Source organism: Panicum virgatum, chromosome 7K (assembly GCF_016808335.1).
Source record: "Panicum virgatum strain AP13 chromosome 7K, P.virgatum_v5, whole genome shotgun sequence".
Classification (NCBI taxonomy): Eukaryota; Viridiplantae; Streptophyta; class Magnoliopsida; order Poales; family Poaceae; genus Panicum; species Panicum virgatum.
In genome coordinates, this window is record NC_053142.1 from 39,758,054 (window position 1) to 39,776,594 (window position 18,541).

Genomic DNA, 18,541 nt, shown 5'->3' on the forward strand with positions numbered 1-18,541 from the left:
TCAGCTCACGCTATGCACTGTGTCAGTCTGAACTGCAAAACAATTTCGGTTTGAGGGACCGAAAAGTCGACCAGAGGGGTTGAATGGGAGCCAATTAAAAAATTCACGAGCGAAACCGATTTGATCAAGTCCTAAGAGTACACCCAAACCTTCTCTTCTAGATTGTGCAAAGTGTAGCTATAGCTGAGCTAGACACCAAGCAAAAACTCTAGTAGCAAGCTGCGGAGAGATCGGATCAAGAGCGGAGAGCAAGCAACAAAGATAGCACGGTATATGAACACCGGTTAAACCGACGTGCGAAGAAAATCTTCACCGGTTCAACCGACGTCACAGAGCCGGCAGCAGATAAGAATCACTCACCGGTTAAACCGACGCTATGGTTTAAACAGCGTCGGTTCAACCGACGATAGTACACCGGATGATCCGACAAAATCAAACTCAAGCGTCGGTGCAGTTGTCCAGAGACGCCTCAAAAGGGACTTAAAGAGCACTGGTTAAACCGACAAAATCCAACCCCAACGCCGGTGCAGTTGTCCAGAGAGACCTCTAAACGACTCAACGAACACCGGTTAATCTGACGATCAAAAGCCAGAAGCTCAATGCACCGGTGTATGCAAAAACATTAGCACCGGTTGATCCGACGCAGTGAAAAGCGAAAGTTCAAGAATTCAACCGGTGCACACGCAAGAAACCCTGTCACACTGAGAAAACCCTCATGACCGGTTGATTATTGGCGAACGCCGGTTCAACCGGTGATAAGGAAAAATCTGCCCGAGAAAAACTGCTCGATTTTCGGTTTGAGAAATCGATGATCGGATGATCAAACGAGGTCCGAAACCCACCAAATTATGTAGGCACGATCACAAAGACCTTGTGAACATGTCCACCAAAGGAATTGAATAATCACTCCATGTGGAGGGAGGAATCGAAGAAATACCGAGAAAGAACGGGGTTTTTTCAAGAACTCGAAAAGCTCCGATTGAGGGGACTCGTGATTCCGGGGATTTTAGCACTATGCGAGATGGATTAGAATCACTTCAAAGAGTCACGAAATCATCAAGAAACCGCCCTCAATCTCATGCACAAAGAACAAAACATGGAGAACCAAAACTCATCTCATGGAGGCCACAAAGTATGAAATTGATGCAAATTCAAAAGCCCGGAGGGCAAAAGGAGGTTAGGGCCTCATTTCCCGATCAATTTCAATACAAAGTCTCAAAAATCCATGGCTAAAATCTCAATCCCTAGGGAGGAGAAGAGAGGAGGAAGGAAGAGAGGGAGGGGCACCTGGGAGAGAGGGGTGCTGCGGTCTGGGCGCCGGCCAAAAAGAGAGAGAGGAGAGAGTGGGTGAGAGATATTTAAGCCCACTAACTCTAGAACTAAAAGACTAAAATACCCCTATACTTAACTAGACACTAGAAAGACCGTAGGGGCAAAATCGGAAAAAGATACAATGACTCATCCGACGGCCAAGATTCTTTCTTCGAGTCGAAGTTTTCTCCGCGATGCCGCCGTGGGGATGAAGATCCGGTCCGCGGTTTTGGAGGGTCCGCGAAACCCGGGTAGGTGGCCGGTTTTGAGAAAACCGCCAAAACTCCACGCGCAGGAAGATTCCCGCCTCCACGCCGTGGCACTAGACGCCGTTCCCGCCTCGGCCTTCTGACGGCCCTAGACGCCGCCCGACGCCCGTCACCTCCTCGCCCGCAGCGAGGCCCTAGACGCCGTCGACGCCCGTTTCTCCGCCAGTCCCGAGACCGACGCCCGTGCCTCCACGACTTGGCGTTTTCAACCGCTGTCCGCCAGACTTGGTTTTGTGGCGCAAACCAAGAAACCCTCCATCCACCGGTGCTTGCGCCTTCTATCCAGGAGTGGATGCCACAGCTGCCGCCCGGCCCGAGCTCCGGTCCCGGCTGCCCTTCACCGCCGTTCACCGCACGGTCCGTCGGCCACAGCACCTCCACGACAGCTCTCCGTCGACACTCGACGCCCGTGTACTTGCAACCAAAGACCAAGTATACGATCACACCGCACGGTTGACAATTCACTTAAAAACCAAGCATACGATCACACTGCACAGTTGACAATTCACTCATCACAGCCAGGAAAAGGTACTCAACATTCCTTACGGTTTCAGTTTGGAACCATTCAGAGCGCACGAGCATCATCAGAGGAGCGAAAATACGCTCTGACTGGAATTGGAGCCTGAAACAGAGGGTCGCAATGCACAATGCAGATTACTAGCATAGCAGCCTAGCACAGCGGGTTCCAAACCAAACGTGCCGCGGAACGACAGCCGACCATTCAGGTAAAGAAAACTTAAGACTTTTGTGTGGACAAAAATTGGCATGCGTTTTGGCTGTTTGGATCGTTGGTACAGCCGCATGAAAAGAGTGAGACCGAAGTCTCACCAAACGGGGCATTATATGGAGGAGCCGCTCGCTCCGTTCTCCCTGTCTCTACGGTTGCGCAGCTAGCTAGCTGTTGGGCCATTGCCTTTGCTTGCATTCGCAGGAACCCGATGCTTCCTCTACAACAACCACCTCCCCCTCCTTCCAACCTTGTCCTCCAACCAAACCAAGTGACAAAAAAAAGACGCCTAAAACTTTCCTTTCTTTTTTATCTCCCAATTATTGGAGGCCAGAGCAAATTCTGTTCGTTCTTTTTTCAGACTGGATTATTATTATTTTATTTGCCAAGTGATTAATTTTATTCGAGTGCAGTGGATGTGCTCTGTTTAGGTCGTAATGGCTCTCTCATGGCGCAGCTGGCATGCTGACTGCTGTTCGATTTCAGTTGATGCGTCGCCTGCATTATTTTCCAGGCTTTGCTGTTCCCGTACTTGGACGCCGTGCCGGATCCTTGGGAAATGCATGGGGTTATGGCTGTGTTTTCCAGACGAGAAGAAAATAGGAGCTGAAAACAAACATGTCACCTTCTCCGGAATGGTGATTTGTTACTTTTCGCGGCAAAAGGAACCAAGCGTGATGGCTAGGGAGGACCAAAACAAGCCACCATCATGCTACAGGGCAAAACAACCCAAGGCAAGGTGAAAACTGGATGTATGGGCAGAGTAAGCTTTTACAGTCAGCATCAGTCCGCACATCACGGAGTAACTAGTGATTAGAGAGACTTTGACTGTCGACCACAAGACACGCATAGGCGCACTGGAAATGTAGATATATGCCGAGGAGAAAAAACGTACAGCTTGATTCGTTCTTTTAGCCCTGCCATCGTTCACCCTTAAATTTTGTCACCGAAGAGGGTCACGGGTTGGGCATGTTTGCAGCACCTCTACGGTACCATGCGACGTCGCAGTTCACCTTTCCGGCACCAACTCTTGTTGTTCCTAGCACCGTTTTTCTATGCTGGTGGAGGCCCAAGATCAGTATTATTCTAGAATAGATGTTCGTTGTCACGTACCCAAGCAACATGGTATTTCCCCATCTACTGTAGCAACAACATGGCCACATGTTGCCCGATGCCTTGTAGGCTCGCCAAGGAAGCATCCACTGACCTGACCTGACCAACTGCATCGAAGCAAAGCGCCTAACCGCCCACCATACGCGCGCGCCTGCACCTTCCCCCTCCTGTAAACTCTGAACATAAAACTGCATCGCCCTCGCTCCCCTGCCCTCCCTCTTCCAAGGAGAAGCACCGCCTCCTGTTCTTGGAGACTGCTGGGGAAGACGAAGGAACAGGGAGCGGAGGGGAACAAGCAGCTGCGGCGACGGCTGGACTCTGAAGTAAGCTTCTGTTCATTCAGAGTGAACTCCGATCTTGATGTTGCTTGCTTCCAACTTCCCAGGTTCAGTACTTTTTGTGTCTGGCTTCCGTTTGCTGAGCTCATCTCTTCATTCTGTGCCTTTTGACGATGTAAATTGGAAACTTGTTCGTTCGTCCGGCTAGATTTGGAGAAGCAATTATTTTGCTGAAGAGTGTACTTGTCATCACAACATGCTTGTGCCCCTCAACATTGTAATGCATGCACTAATTAATTTGCATCGCTGTAATCTGATTATAAGCCACCAAAACAGCATTTACTTTTTTTTATCCTCCTTGTTTTCTCCTGAAAACGATAAATTGCAGTTTTTCTTTCTCAACAGAGCAATGGTCAAGTTGTTTCTTACATTGTTCTTATCTTAGCACACTAGGCATTTGAAACTCTCTTTTAACGAAATAGGCATTTGGAAGTCAACTGATCTAGTAGGCTGTTAGCCTGGGATCCCATGTTTTGTCAAACAAAAATGCATATGAAAGCAATATATCAGTAATCGCAAAGGCATCAGGTCAGTGCAGTTGATATTGACCTCTAATAAGTGTTTGGTGGATGGCTATTATTTCAACTGGAAAAAAGGCTATATAAGGTGTGATGATTTTCATGACATAATTGAGTTAAGCTGTCTACTGCATCTGCGTGAGTTTGCTACTTTAAGCTGATTAAAATTCATATGATTTTACATAAAAATCATTCTAGTATGATCAGTTTATTACAAAAGGAAAAATATGGGTTGCAAACTTTCACTATTTTAGTTGGCAACTGAAGAAAAGAAGTTATCCAAGCTGTTTTTTTTTAAAGGCAGAATCCTAAGTCAGGGAGATAGATGAGATAGAACTTTCCATCTATTTTGTATAAAAGTGAACTTATCATTGATATTGAAAGGTTAATTTAAGCATATTTCCTTTTCAACAACTTGGAGCTCACCAACCATGCAAAACAACTCCTTAAGCAACATAATAATATAGTATTTTAATAACTATTCACCAAACACATGAAGCGTGCAGTGGATTGGATAACAATTATAAGGCCTTGCATGTGTTTAGTTTCTTCTCTTCTGGTCAGCTTGATCATTTGAAAATGACTTTAACCACCTTCCGTTTGTTGTGTTCTGGGTCCCAGTAGCAGCCTGAGTAGGTGGTAGGTATCAGCTCACCAAATTATAGGACACAAGTGACAAGCCAACAGATTGAGTCAAGACTAGCCACTGACTTGTCCAAAAGTTAGGTCAGGTACAGTGTTCAGTCATGTTAGATAAAGCAGCATATACAAATGCAATTACAAAATTTGCACGTCATGATCTTGAGCTGACGAATTTAGTCAATATATGGGCATGTTTTGTCACCTAGGATGACTAAATTTAAGTCCATGACTGTTTGGATCCATGGACTAAATTTTGGTAGGACACATAAAGAAATATAGAAATATCCTTTTGCTCTTGGATTGTGCTGTTGTTGTGCCTGCATGCGGATAATGGGTAGTTTGGTCTTTTTGCAGTTTGCTGGCTGGTTTAGTCCAAATTGTATGTTTTGAGGATTAATGGACTAAGCTTTAGTTGAAGTGGAACTAAACTTTGGTCCACATTTTAGTCCACCTGTTTGGATCACCTAATGGACTAAACTTTAGGCTTAAGGTTTAATCCATGGATCCAAACGGGACCTTAGTGGCTTTATGTGCTTGGTTTGTGATGACCAAGGTCATAATGATTAGCCTTATGTTACAGTCAAATGCCAAGCTTACATCATTGTGACTGCTATGTGAAGCATAACAACATTCAACCTTGTGCAATCTAACAAGTAACAACCTTAACATGGATACCATCTTCGACATATGGTTCCTGTACATGAATCAGGCAGCTAAGATTTTGTGAACACCCCTTGTGTTCTAGAATGAACATCAATGGGTTCCATTGGCAGTGGCAACTGGCAACGAGGATGCTATAACGCTAACTACCTACCAGACTAGACCTGGGCACTCTGCAGCAGTGAGCTTGGGCATCACTGCTAACTTACAAGAATAAATAGATAATATCACTTCAACAAAAGACTGTATGGCTGAGCAATGAATTCAAGCCAATCAGGCACAGGGAACAAACTTGACATGCTTTTACTTTCTCAAGTGAGTACTAGTACACATACCTTGGACTAATTCTTTTTAACAAATAATTTGGATTTGGACAAGCAGAGAAACACCAGGTGGTCAAGATGTCAGCAGGTTTCCAGCTCGGTGTGATCGGGTCACTTGCACTCTCTGTTGCATCTTCAGTTGCCATTGTCATCTGCAACAAAGCTCTCATCAGCACACTTGGTTTTCCATTCGGTTAGTACAACGCACAAGTATTCCAAGCATCAATGGAACTTGAAAAATTACCAGAGCGTGGTGCTGACTTGCCTTGTTGCTGAACCTATCCAGCTACAACATTAACAAGCTGGCATCTGATGGTGACCTTCTGCACCCTCCATGTGGCACAGCGCTTACATTTCTTTGAGCCCAAGGCAATTGATGGACAGACGGTGATACTCTTTGGGTTGCTGAATGGCACCTCAATTGGCCTTCTCAACCTTAGTTTAGGATTCAACTCCATTGGATTCTATCAAGTAAGCTCCATCTGGGTATCTTTCTCTATATAACATGATCAAATACATTAAACTTGGTATGTTCTGCAGATGACAAAATTGGCCATCATACCTTTCACTGTGCTATTGGAGACAATCTTCCTGAAGAAAAGATTCAGGTTTCAGATATAACTGAGCTTGTCTTATAATATCAGACCTCATTTACGGTGAAAGTAAAGGAGATAAATTGACAGGGCTGAAATCTTCTGAATTCATCATTTACTTTTGATTGAGGAGAACAATTAGGTTTTAGATATTTTCGCATAAACTCTTGGACCAAATGATAATAAAATACTTGTTTAGTTTCTTGGGGCAAAAATCATCTTTGTGGTATTAACTGTTATTTCCACTAAGCTAATATCAATTCAATGATGTGCAGTGAGAGTATCAAGCTTTCTCTTCTGGTCTTACTTCTTGGAGTAGGCATTGCTTCAGTTACCGATCTCAAGCTAAATCTGCTCGGGTCCATCCTTTCTGGCCTCGCCATTGCCACCACTTGTGTTGGCCAAATTGTATCCTACAATTAATACCCATACGATTATCAATAAAGTCGACCTCACTTCTCACTGCAATGTACAGTATCAGTAAAGTAGGTCTATTATAAAAGAAAGCATACAAGGACCCAGTAATTATAATCTTATAAGCTGTTAACAGAGCTTTTAGGTTCTAATTGTTATTTTGAGTTTATGAATCACTTGGCATGAATCTGTCACATGCTTCATGTACCACAGCCACATGCTATTGCTATCCTTAACCAAAAGTTTTTTTAATGAAGCTCACAAATACAATACAGAAGAGGTTGAAGGTCTCCTCAACACAGCTATTGTACCAATCTGCACCTTACCAGGCAGCAATTCTGTTTGCAACTGGCCCTTTTGTGGATCAATTCCTTACTAACCGCAGTGTCTTCGCACACAAATACTCTGCTCCAGTTTTGGTATGTTCTCAATACTTTTCCCAAATACATGAAAATGGTATTCTTGTAATTATTTAGGGATATCAACTGATTTAAGATTGGAGAAGATGAAGGTACCCAACCAGTCAATTCTATATTTGCAGAATATAAAAATTCTGAGATCTGCAAGATTGCTAGGGGTCAGGGGTGACAAGTGAAACTAAAAATGTGTAGTTCTACAGTAAGATTCCAAAATGTTGAGTTATAAAAATAATTTCATGAAGTAACCATCATGTGGGTAACCTGGGTCAAAATTGGACAGCCTGAAAACACATATTGATGCATAACTAAATTCATTGGTAATTCAGTATGATGGTGGGGCGGATAAATGATGACCTTTAACCATGTGAAGTGCTTTACATGCAAATTTATTCCATGTATAGTAAAATAGTCCAGGGATACCTTTAACCATGTGAAGTGCTTTAATGCAAATGTATTCCATGTACAGTAAAATAGTCCAGGGATACCTATGGAAGTAAAAATCAAATCTTGGTACAATATACCAGCATTTTCAAGACAATATTACTCAATTGTCATGCTCTCTCCCTCGCTCCCCCCCCCCCCTTCTCAGTCTCTCTAACATGAAAACTGATCCTCTCTATATGAATCACGTGTAGGGTTTTATTGTCCTATCTTGCTTGATTGCGGTGTCTGTGAACTTCAGTACATTTCTTGTGATTGGAACAACATCCCCAGTGACATACCAGGTGCTTGGCCACCTTAAGACATGTCTGGTTCTATCATTTGGCTACACTCTATTGCATGATCCTTTCACTCTACGGAATATATTGGGCATTCTGATAGCCATATTTGGGATGGCACTGTACTCCTACTTCTCGGTCAGAGAAAGCAAGAAGAAGTCAACAAATGATGCTCTGCCAGTTTCACAGGTTTGTTTTACCCCAATCATTGAACAACATACATTAGAATTTGTATTAATCATCATGAAGACAGAGTTGTTATGGTACAAAATAAAATGAAACTGATAAGCATATAACAGTCATGCCAATGACTGTCCTGCTTCGTATACTCAGCAGCAATAATCAAGAGTCATTAATCAAACTAAATATATTAGTGTTTGAACCTTTTACAATGGTGCAACTACGATGAAAAAAACATTGAAATTTGAAAATTAAATAATTTTAAATTGGATAGAATTGGTATTACTGACCCGAATAAGTATTTTAAACTGCTCAGGGAATAAAAAAGGTAACAAGAATTTGTGGCACAGTTAAACAAACTATGGTGCCTCCAATATTGCTAATCAGATTGAAGTTTGTAACTTGGAGAATCATGTGGCCCATACTGTAGTGAATTATTTAGCTTCTTGATGGAATTTCAAACATAGTCTACTCAGCTGCAACATAATTTACATGAGTGTCTGCAGTAAAAAACTGCAAAATAATCCTTGAAATACTCTTTAATTTACAGCCTTTTTTCAGTTCACCCTTTTGATGTCTTTCATATGTATGTAGATGCCAGATAAGGAGGCTGAACCACTTTTGGCAACAAAAGACAGCAACGACACCAAAAAAGCAAATGGTCTATCTCACGACTGCTAAGGCTTTTCTTGTAGTTTAGGTCTAGTATGAACAACTGCCCTTCGAATTTAAAGGACCTGAGGAAAGCCATTCTTTCCATTCTTGATTTCCTTTATAGGAACGGAGATTTTTATGTGTAGAGAGTGTATATTTTGACAGTACAATTATTATTTGATTGTATTCTTCACACAGCAGTTCCATCTGAAGCTTTACTCGTGCAGATCTCAAACTATGTTTTAGCACATGTAGTTTTCTACTTAGCCAGTCCAACAAAATCAAGTAATAAAATCTCATGACATTCCACAGACCACTTCTATACTGCTACTACAGGCACATAATAAACCTGCTAGTCTACCATCAGCAGCAGTGATCTGCATTTGTTGCTCCAAGTGGATTCATTTATGCAAAAGTGATCTGCATCAACTATGTATGCCACAGCTAGCTTGCATGAGATGTGTTACTACAAATTTATTTAAGGTGGAGCACTCGCGAGCTGCGACACTTAAAAGGCAGGGATTCTCAGAAGCAAATTAAAAATTAAAATACCAGGTCTTTGAACATTCTGTAACAGCCAAGATTCTTCACTTGTTTGTTGGCTTGAAATATACTGAGTAAGAATATGTGACATTTCAAACAGGTGTTACCTTTCCCTCATCTATGAAACAGCAAAATCATTAAATCAACTTAAGTAGGTCGCTCCACACATTCACTACTATGTACACTGTCCAACCACGATTTAAGACATACCTCATGTAGACTAGTTCAAACTAAAACCAGAGATGGTGAAGCAACATAGTTATAAAAAAAGGGGGGGGGGTTCTTCTGGTCTCAGACCGTACCTTTTATTTCCATTCATCCAGGGAAAAGGAAATCACAACCTCCCGTTACTGAGTTATCAAAATACAGAACACCAGTAAGCTCTGTGTACCTTCTCCAGGTTTGGCACTGCAATTCTGGTAAACCTCTATTGATTTCCATGGGCATTTGACAAGAACTTGTGACATGGTAAAAAAAACCACTGGAATCAGCAATGACTGTTGTGAACCAACTCAACCGTATTCAGCTAATATTTCTTCATTCAACAAATCGGGATGGTCAAAACTAGCATATTTACACGAGTGATGTGAAAGCTCTGGAATATAACCTGCCTTTACCATTTCTATTCCAACTAGCTCCAGCATTGTGTATATTTCATCAGCCTCTGGGTGTGATCTGTCCTCTACAATAAAGACTTTTAGCTCGCCCTTGAGTTTAATCCAACTCTTCCCAGGTGATTTATGGACACCGGTGCTTCTCATAGCCTTCTTCAATCTTGCAAACTCGTCCCAATTGCCAGAAGAAGCATATATGTTGCACAACAGGACATAGGCTGCTGAATGAGAAGGATCAATATTTAAAATACCCTCTGCTGCTCTCTTCCCCATCTCCACATCATTATGTGTTTTGCTAGCAGCTAGCAGAGTCTTCCACATTATAATATCAGGCTCAAATGGCATTTGATCAACAAACTTTGCTGCCTCACTTAGTCTCCCAGCACGTGCCAGCAAATCAATGACACATGAACAATGCTCTCTTGTTGGGACAATGCCATATTCAGGCTCCATAATACTGTAGTAATAACAACCTTCATCAACAAGTCCTACACGGCTGCATGCAGTGAGAACACCAACAAAGGTTACATGATTTGGCTTGATTCCTAGGTTTCTCATCCTGGCAAATAAATCAAGTGCTTCCTTGGCATAACCAAACTGGGCATAGCCAACAATCAAGCTGCTCCAAGAGAATACATCACGACCAATACCCATTATTTCGAAGAGCTTGTTCGCATCATCTAAACTTCCACATTTAGCATAAGTGTCAATGAGCCCATTACTCAGCATTGTATCACACACCAGTCCAACCTTGAAGGCATATGCATGGATCTGTTTCACCATTTCAAGGTAACCCAACTCAGCAGAAGCACTCAGAACATTGTTTAAGCTGATCCTATCCAGACTTGACACTGATCTGTGCAAGAGGCTGAATAACCTAAAAACATCTTCCAAATGCTGGTTCTGTACACAAGCAGTAAGAATGCTGTTCCAGGTGACAACGTCAGGATCATTTGTCTCATGAAAGACATCCATTGCAGAGGGGAAATCCAAACACCTAGCATACATGCTGAGTAAAGAATTGCATACAGTAACATCCCTGTCCAAACCTAATTTGACCAAGTAGGAGTGGATGGCTCTACCTTGACTCAAAGCATCATGGCCGACACACGCACACAACAAACCCCTAATAGTGATGCCATCAGGCCTCAGACCAGAATCTCTCATCTCATTGAACAGGACCATAGCCTCACTAAGGAGACCCTCAGCAGAGTAAGCATTTATTAACGAATTCCAAGAAACCAAATCAGGTGCCTCGATCCTGTAAAACACTTTCCTGGCTGAATCAAGCTTATTGCACCTGGCATACATGTCACTTAATGAGCAACCTGCATACAAGTTGCGGTCCAACCTATACTTGACAGACAAACCGTGAATCTGCTCCCCATACTCCAAACTATCAACAACTCCGCAGGCCCTAAAGACGCTTCCAAAATGGAACTCATTGGGGTGATGCATGCCCTCAGCAATCATCTCCCTGAAAATCCGTAATGCCCCCATTTCACACTCTTGCTGTGCAAGCCCGGCGATAATTGAACCCCACGAGATCAAGTCTTTGTCCCTAATCCTCTCAAAAAGTGTGAGCCCATCCCCAACCGAGCCACTCTTGGAGTACATGGTGACGAGCGCGTTCTGCACAATCAAGTCACTCCCATCCTCCGATTTTATAGCCTGCGCATGCACCTGCCTCCCGAGCCCCACGTCCCCAAGCTCCGCGCAGGCGCGCGCCGCACTGCCGAGCGCAAACTGGTCGGGCGCGGTCCCCGCCCTCAGCATGGAGGAGAAGAGGCCGACCGCGTCGGCGCAGTGGCCGTTCTGCGCGTGCGCGGCGATGACGGCGGCCCAGGAGACGGGGTTCCTGTCGGGCATCCCGTCGAACACCGCGCGGGCGGAGTCCGGGGCGGCACAGCGGCCGTACATGGTGATGAGGTGGTTGCTGAGGACGGTGTTGCGGGCGAGGAGAAGCCCGGCGCCGGCGCGGGAGGAGGCGAGGAGGTGGCGGTGGACGAGGCGGCCGTGCGGGAGGGAGCGGAGGCGGGAGCAGGCCCCGACGAGCGCGGCGTAGGCGGCGGCGGAGAGGGGCGCCGGGGCGGCGGAGGCGGGGAGCGACTCGAAGGCGCGGAGCGCGGCGGAGAGCCGGCCCGAGTGGTAGAGCTGGAGGATGGTGGCGCTGGGGTTCTGCATCTGCGGCCGCTGGCAGTCGGAGTTGGAGGCGGCGACGGGGAACGCCGCGGCGGGAAGGCCATACAGTAGAGAGACAGGCAGCGGTTGGCTCATTGTGAATGTCAGATGCTTTGGGCTGCCTGGAGTCTGGATTTCTTTCTCGCGCGCGGTGAGGGCAGCATGGCTCGGCCCAATGAAGAAAGGCCTCTCAACAGTGGTGTCAGTTCCAGGCCCAGAATGGATATTGGGTTAGATTTAGGCGGGACTAGCAATAGGTAGCTCCAACGTTGCTTTCTTCTTCTTCTTTTTTTTGTTTGTTAAGCAACAAATATACTCGAAGTAGAGAGCAATTCGCACATGTCTGATCTGACATTCCGGAATGTCATAAATGATGTGTTCCTGCTGTGCTCGTGTGAACCCACCCTCTCCTCCGATCATTACAGTGCCATGATGCAGCACGGATTTCGTATTCCATTTCCACGCTAGCTGCACAGGCAGGAGTACAGCACGGGGCGCATGGTGCACCGACGGCCCGGTCCAAGACAAGGGGCCGGGAGAAAAACATGCCACCGGCACGTCCCATCCCAATGGGCAGTGGGACAGCACACATGAGCATGACGTCGATCTCGTCGGTATGGCGTGGCCTCTTCATCACAGGCAGGAGCGTGTTTGACCTGTGCCGATGCATGTGGGGCGCACGCGTGCACGGCATTATTGCCATGTCAACTACTCGTTCCTTCCTACGGTGTCACACTCACATGATCCCCTTTCCCATCCTCGCTGCCGTTGACAAACCGGGTAAGCGCCGTGCTCCGGCCTCCGAACGCGATCCACGCGCCGCGCGCGCCGGGCGCCGCACGCCGGGCACGTGGCCGGGCGCGGCCGGCGAGCCGGCGCGGGAGGGCTCCTGCTGCTCCTCCTCGTGTGCCCGTCACGTGGGACAGGAGCACGCACCAGATGTTTCTTCTGCACCTGTCCCGAGGCCGACACGATCGATCCCAACCAACAAACACATTCCCTCTCTCTCTCTCTCCTTGAAAGAGGATGCCTTTTATCTTTTTTTTTAAAAAAAAACTAGAGATGCCTTTCTATCAGTTCCGAAAATAAAGTCAACCAGCGGAGATGTCTGTTGCACAGAAAAAGGAGATCGATCCAAGAGATGTTGGTGCTTGTATTTTGTAGTAAGCACCATGCCCGCGCTCTAAAAACGCGGCATAAAAATGCGCCCCGTTCCACGATTTTTGCCCGCGTTTTGCTCTGGCTTCATCTCCCTGGATCCAGTCCAGTCCAGGCCCTCGATGTCCGCAAGTCAAACTAGATGTTCGGGGGCGATAAGCCCATTCTTATTACTAGCAGCAACACCATGAAGAGGTCAGCGTGCTCCTACTGGTTTTTTTTTAACGTGCGAGTCCGTGATCCCGAGGTGCCGGGGTTCCTGCATGGCGGTGCGTCGGCATGGCCATGGATTTCTCTACTCTCTGTGGATGATGATGACCGCGGTTTTCTTTCCCTGTTTTGCTGCAACAGTTGACCAGTGCTTACACCGTGCTGATGAAAACCAGCGGTGATGTACACACACAGCAGCCAACTGTGGAGTATGGACCGGATCAGGTTCAGTTCGGAGCACGAGTCTTTGGCCAGAGCCTTTGTTTCGCCAAATCAAGTTAGGTCATGCTATTACGTTAACAAAGAAAAAAGGAGTCCATTTTGTTATCAGCGCGGTAAAAGCTCGATCATTAGGCTATCCGCACTCGTCATACTCTATTTTCATTACCTAAAAGGAATATTCTGTTCTAGTCATCAAGATTCCCTACTCTATACTCAGTTTCTCCGTGCCCATTCATCCCCTATATCTCTACTCTATCCCAACTACCAAGAGCTGGACCCATGTGTCAGAATTATTTTTTTCCTCCCTCTCTCTCCTTCCTCCTCTGCGGGCTTTTTTCTTGGAAAGTCATACCGGAAGATGGCGTTGCGTATGGTTTAGGGTACCCGCTGCGGACAGCCTTACAACCAGTTCAGCAGATCTTGCATGTACGAACTTTTTTTATCAGTTTATGCATGCCCATTCAGACATTCAGTCAGTGATCTGTTCGGGTAGGAGAGCTCTTGCATTGCATGCATCATGCATTGCAGGTACAAGATGGCCGGAGTAGGGACACAGGCGCAGTCCTAGCTGGGGGCCGGGCAAGAGGGGACTTTTGCCCATGCCACTGCATAGGTACAAAACGCACGTAGGTATCCTAGTGCTGGACATGGAATACAAAACCGCTCGATAATCGCGATTATCGGTGAAATTTATCGTTACCGATGCTAGCTGAAAACGTAAACCGACTGGAATTTCAGTGGATTTCAATGGAAAATTCAAAATTTTTTAAAAAAATTCATAAAAAGTAGAGAACTTATTTTTATAAAAAAACTAGAGCTTCTCTTGATTCCAAAGTTTTGTCACATGTTGAAAACAACAATTGTTTGCTTAGGGAAAAAAATATTTTTTATCTAACTACCCCCGTTACCATCCACTAACCCGTTAACCTGTTAACTCTTTCACCACTCATATTTGTCTGTGGCCTCACGAGGACCACAACCACTCTCTCCCCCAGGCCCCAGCTCACTTTCCCCAACCTGCCTATCCCTTTCCTCACACGCGCAAGCACAAAGCAAGAGAGTGGGCGATTTCAGCTCTGTTCACCGATTTTCGTGTGATTAAGGCCGATAATCGATATATATGCGGCGATTATCGATGATGCTGCAGCTGGGAGCGAGGGAGCTGTGATTGTGGCATCGATAATCGAGGTAAATCATTGATTATCGATTTGTATCGGATGATTTTCAGTTCAGGTCAGCTTCTTTTGTATTTCTACTCACCGATTTGGCCAAATAAACTACATTGGTATACAATATTCCTTGGATGGTTGGTTGTATCACAGATCTAAAATCTAGGCTACAGTTTTAGATATTAGTCCCGAAGAAAAGTTTATTGTTGTACAATATGCTATGTTAAATAGAAAAACAAGGTGCATGCCTTTACTTTATATTGTATGCCTAAATGGTACAAATTAAGAGTGAGTACCATTTATTCGTAGCATAATTTTGACACAGACATGGTTCGATTTCCCTCTTGCAGGTGAATGTCTGATAATCAGGACTTGGTTTGGGAACATGGAGAGAAGATTGGCATTGGCTTCAAGTGCAAGTATTGTCGTGTTGAAAAGGGTGGAGGAGGGGCAACACGGCTAAAGGAGCATTTGGCACACCGAGAGAAGAATGTGAGGTCTTGTCCCAATGTTCCTAAAGAAGTGAAGGAGTACTTCGGGCTTCAGATTGACAATAACAAGCAAAGAACGAAAGCAAGACATCGTCGAAAGCTAAGAGAAGATGAAGCAGCTAGAACTAAATATGTGGACTTAAAGAAGGTGATCCTCGGGAAGGTGATAGCTCCAGCTCAGTGAGTTCAATCTTCAGCTATCCACGTCCACCCTCCTACCCATATCCATACCCACAACCATGCCCATATCCGTACCCACAGCCATATTCACACCCACCACCATATCCAAGCCACTTCATTCAACTACCGGTACATCTTGGCATGAGCACTAGTGGTCAGATTGGTGAATTACAGGTATGTATGTACCTATATTACAATTTTATCATTATGTGTTCCCCTCTTATTTGAGTTCATTTCAATATTTAGGAATATTATTATGGATATCACACGTACCAGCAAGAAGAGACCGAAGGATGATTAAATTGATATGCCAAATGTCTTTATGTATGGACTATGTGCTTGCTAGTTTGTATATGGCTTGTATACACTATGTACTCTTGTTTTCTATGCACTATGAGGTTTGTATGAACTATGCACTCTTTTGTTTATGTGAATTATGAAGTTTGTATGGACTATGCACTCGTTTGTTTATATGGACTATGCACTTCGTGGTTTGTATACATGTGCAAATTCATGTGTTTTATGCAATTTCATGGGCAAAATATATAAACATGTTTATTTCTTAGTCAATTCCATATGCAAAATTGTGCATATATGTGTAATTTATCTAATATAATACAATACATAACCTAAAAAACTAAATGCTATCAAACCTTTATATTTTTTCCACTGCCAAAACATATTTTGAGTAGGCGAAGCGATAAATCGTTCGGTTTGCATCGATTATCGACGATAAATTGTTGATTTTCGTTTTTTTTAAATTTGGGTCCCTTTACCGATCGGTTTTGGCGATTTTTCACCGATTTTCAACCGATTATCGTTACCAGAGCTCACTGATAAATGTTATATCTCCCGTAATGTAATCCTTGGTGCTGGATCGGAGGCGTCACTAAACGCAAACAGTGGGCGTGTCGCCGTAGAACAAACAAAAGCCTGCAGGCAGATCCAACACCGCACGTATGCCGCCAAGGCGCCAGTCTGAAAGCTGCCTGTCCTCCTCCTGCAGCGCAGCGCCCCCTGTCCGGAGGAGGGAGGACCTTTGCACTGTGGAACTGAAGACGTTTCCCATCACGCATCATGCACACTGTCAAGCTGACAGCGAGATTCCAACCCCCTAGTAATGAAATTTTTTTTTTTGATGCAGGCTGGTATTGTTTGCATATGACCTTCGAGAATTTCATGGGCCAATCAGTGGTAATCGTCTGATGATTAGTCGAGGCGTAAGCCAGTAGCCAAGGCAGGCAGCGGTCGGGGGTTTACTCGGGTCGCAGTCCCGTCTGCGTCAGGAGCGGCTCCCGGAGCTCGGTTGGTTTCTTGTCGGCTTCCCTTGCTGCCACCACACGGTGCTCGCTCGTTCGAGCGAGAAGAGAGATCCTCCATCACATGGGTGTAGAGTTGTGTAGATTACTACGTGTCTAGCATGTAATCAAGATACGGGGGCGTATCAAAATCTTGTAAAATACTCTGGCGTGCGGCCTTGTCGTTGGTTACATTGGCTCAGGACTAACGGTAGCTTTCAGTCAGTCATAGTGTATGCTTCGGAATGCAACTTGACATGCCCTTTTTTTTTCTTCTGTTGTTGCGAGGAATGAAGAAGAGATGGCACCGACCCTGGGCGCGCAGGCGCAGCTGCAGCTCGGCCTGAGGAAGGAAGGAAGCCAGATCGGCCGGTTTCCTGCACCGTGCGGCGGTGACCGGGACGGCTCGGCGGCGGACAAATAATGCCCGGCGACACGGCGATCCGCGGTGGAAGCGAGCGAAGGGGCGTGGGCACGCATCGGCGGCGACAAAAGAATCCCCTGGCCCTCACCCACGCGCGCGCGCGACGGGACAGCACCGGCCGGCGGCATGTCTTGCGCATGGTCCGGTCCGGTCCGGGCCACGCGTCGCGTCGGCCCCCCCGGTCCCCGTCCAGCCCACGCCAGCGACGTCGACTTGTCGTCCCAGGCAGCACAGCAGCGGCGTCCCGTACCGGTCCTTGTCCACACGGGCCCGTGGGCCCCCCGCGCGCTCTCTCTCTCGGCCGCTCGGGGGATGGCTACGGCACGGCTACTTGCTTGTCGCAGAACGCTTCCAAATTACTAGTAACCCTCTTCCATCCGTTGGCCGAACCAGGGGTGGTCTCTTGACTCGGACACGGGGTGGCCGCGGGTATCTCTCCGCCCCGAGCGGATCGAGATCCGCGGAGAGGACGGAGGAGGGCTCGGCCGCCGCGGCTCAGCGGTGGTGGAATGGAACGACGGCGCGCGACATGCGCGCCGGCGCCCCCGCGCTCGTGCGGGTAACGGCAGACGCCGGCCCAGCTGCTGCCGCGCGACGCAACTCCGTACGCCCACGTACGCACGGGCCGAAGTCCCGGTGTGGAAGCCAAGGCAGATAGATAGTACGTACGGCGGAGACGTGTCGGTAACCTCAAGTTCGTACGCACGTGATTCACAGAGCTTTGTGTTGCTGTACAATACTTGAGCTGGATGGGAAGGGCACTTTGGGGCCAAATTAAGCCGGATCATTCCGAGACAGCAGCAGCAGCCTGCTTATACAAGTGTAGAAAGCGATCCGGGACGGGTGACGCAGGCGCCGTTTATGTTTATTCGACAGGTCAAGATGCTCGGTCGGTCCGGGGGACGATGAATCGATGATGATTAAAAAAAAAGAAGAAGAAGAAGAAGGGGGCCAAGCACCGCTCAGGGCCGGCTCGCCCATCACCTTCAACGTGCCCGTGTTTGCGGGGAATTAAACTCCGTGTCGGCAGTGCGTCGTCAAAGCCTTGCGAACAACAAAGATGCTTGCTTGCTTGTGCCGGTACACACCACCACCACCACATCGCCGTTCCGCTGCCCTCTACTACTACTAGTCACTAGTCAATTCGGCGGCCTTGCTTTGGGAGCAGCTG

General features: G+C 46.3%; 2 protein-coding genes across 5 annotated transcripts; one reads left to right on the forward strand and one right to left on the reverse strand.

Annotated features, from left to right (window-relative positions):
* The first annotated feature begins 3,521 nt into the window (after positions 1-3,521).
* LOC120642487 (UDP-xylose transporter 1-like) lies at positions 3,522-9,189 on the forward strand. 2 transcript variants are annotated; one of them, XM_039919041.1, is made up of 8 exons: positions 3,522-3,743; positions 5,960-6,094; positions 6,188-6,372; positions 6,442-6,509; positions 6,770-6,902; positions 7,166-7,327; positions 7,963-8,235; positions 8,821-9,189. In XM_039919041.1, the coding sequence occupies exons 2-8, from the start codon at positions 5,980-5,982 to the stop codon at positions 8,905-8,907; spliced, it is 1,023 nt and encodes a 340-aa protein (XP_039774975.1). In that variant the 5' UTR covers positions 3,522-3,743; positions 5,960-5,979; the 3' UTR covers positions 8,908-9,189. The 2 variants fall into 2 exon arrangements, with proteins under 2 accessions (XP_039774975.1, XP_039774974.1); XM_039919040.1 differs by having other exon boundaries at positions 3,563-3,805.
* On the reverse strand, positions 4,605-12,318 carry LOC120642378 (pentatricopeptide repeat-containing protein At3g53360, mitochondrial-like). Of its 3 annotated transcripts, XM_039918876.1 has the most exons (5): positions 9,726-12,310; positions 6,802-6,907; positions 6,146-6,492; positions 5,914-6,053; positions 4,605-4,904 (listed from the first exon to the last, which is right to left on the reverse strand). In XM_039918876.1, the coding sequence occupies exon 1, from the start codon at positions 12,219-12,221 to the stop codon at positions 9,936-9,938; it is 2,286 nt and encodes a 761-aa protein (XP_039774810.1). In that variant the 5' UTR covers positions 12,222-12,310; the 3' UTR covers positions 4,605-4,904; positions 5,914-6,053; positions 6,146-6,492; positions 6,802-6,907; positions 9,726-9,935. The 3 variants fall into 3 exon arrangements, with proteins under 3 accessions (XP_039774810.1, XP_039774809.1, XP_039774808.1); XM_039918875.1 differs by having other exon boundaries at positions 6,167-6,907; positions 9,726-12,318; XM_039918874.1 differs by having other exon boundaries at positions 6,146-6,907; positions 9,726-12,318.
* Positions 12,319-18,541: the final 6,223 nt, after the last annotated feature.

Bases quoted from the DNA above. Each gene is read 5' to 3' on its own strand.
- LOC120642487 (XM_039919040.1), top strand. From the start codon at position 3,781: ATGTTGCTTGCTTCCAACTTCCCAG. The intron at 6,373-6,441 runs GTAAGCTCCATC...TATGTTCTGCAG, and splicing joins ACTCCATTGGATTCTATCAA to ATGACAAAATTGGCCATCAT. The intron at 8,236-8,820 runs GTTTGTTTTACC...ATATGTATGTAG, and splicing joins ATGCTCTGCCAGTTTCACAG to ATGCCAGATAAGGAGGCTGA.
- LOC120642378 (XM_039918875.1), bottom strand. From the start codon at position 12,314: ATGAGCCAACCGCTGCCTGTCTCTCTACTGTATGGCCTTCCCGCCGCG.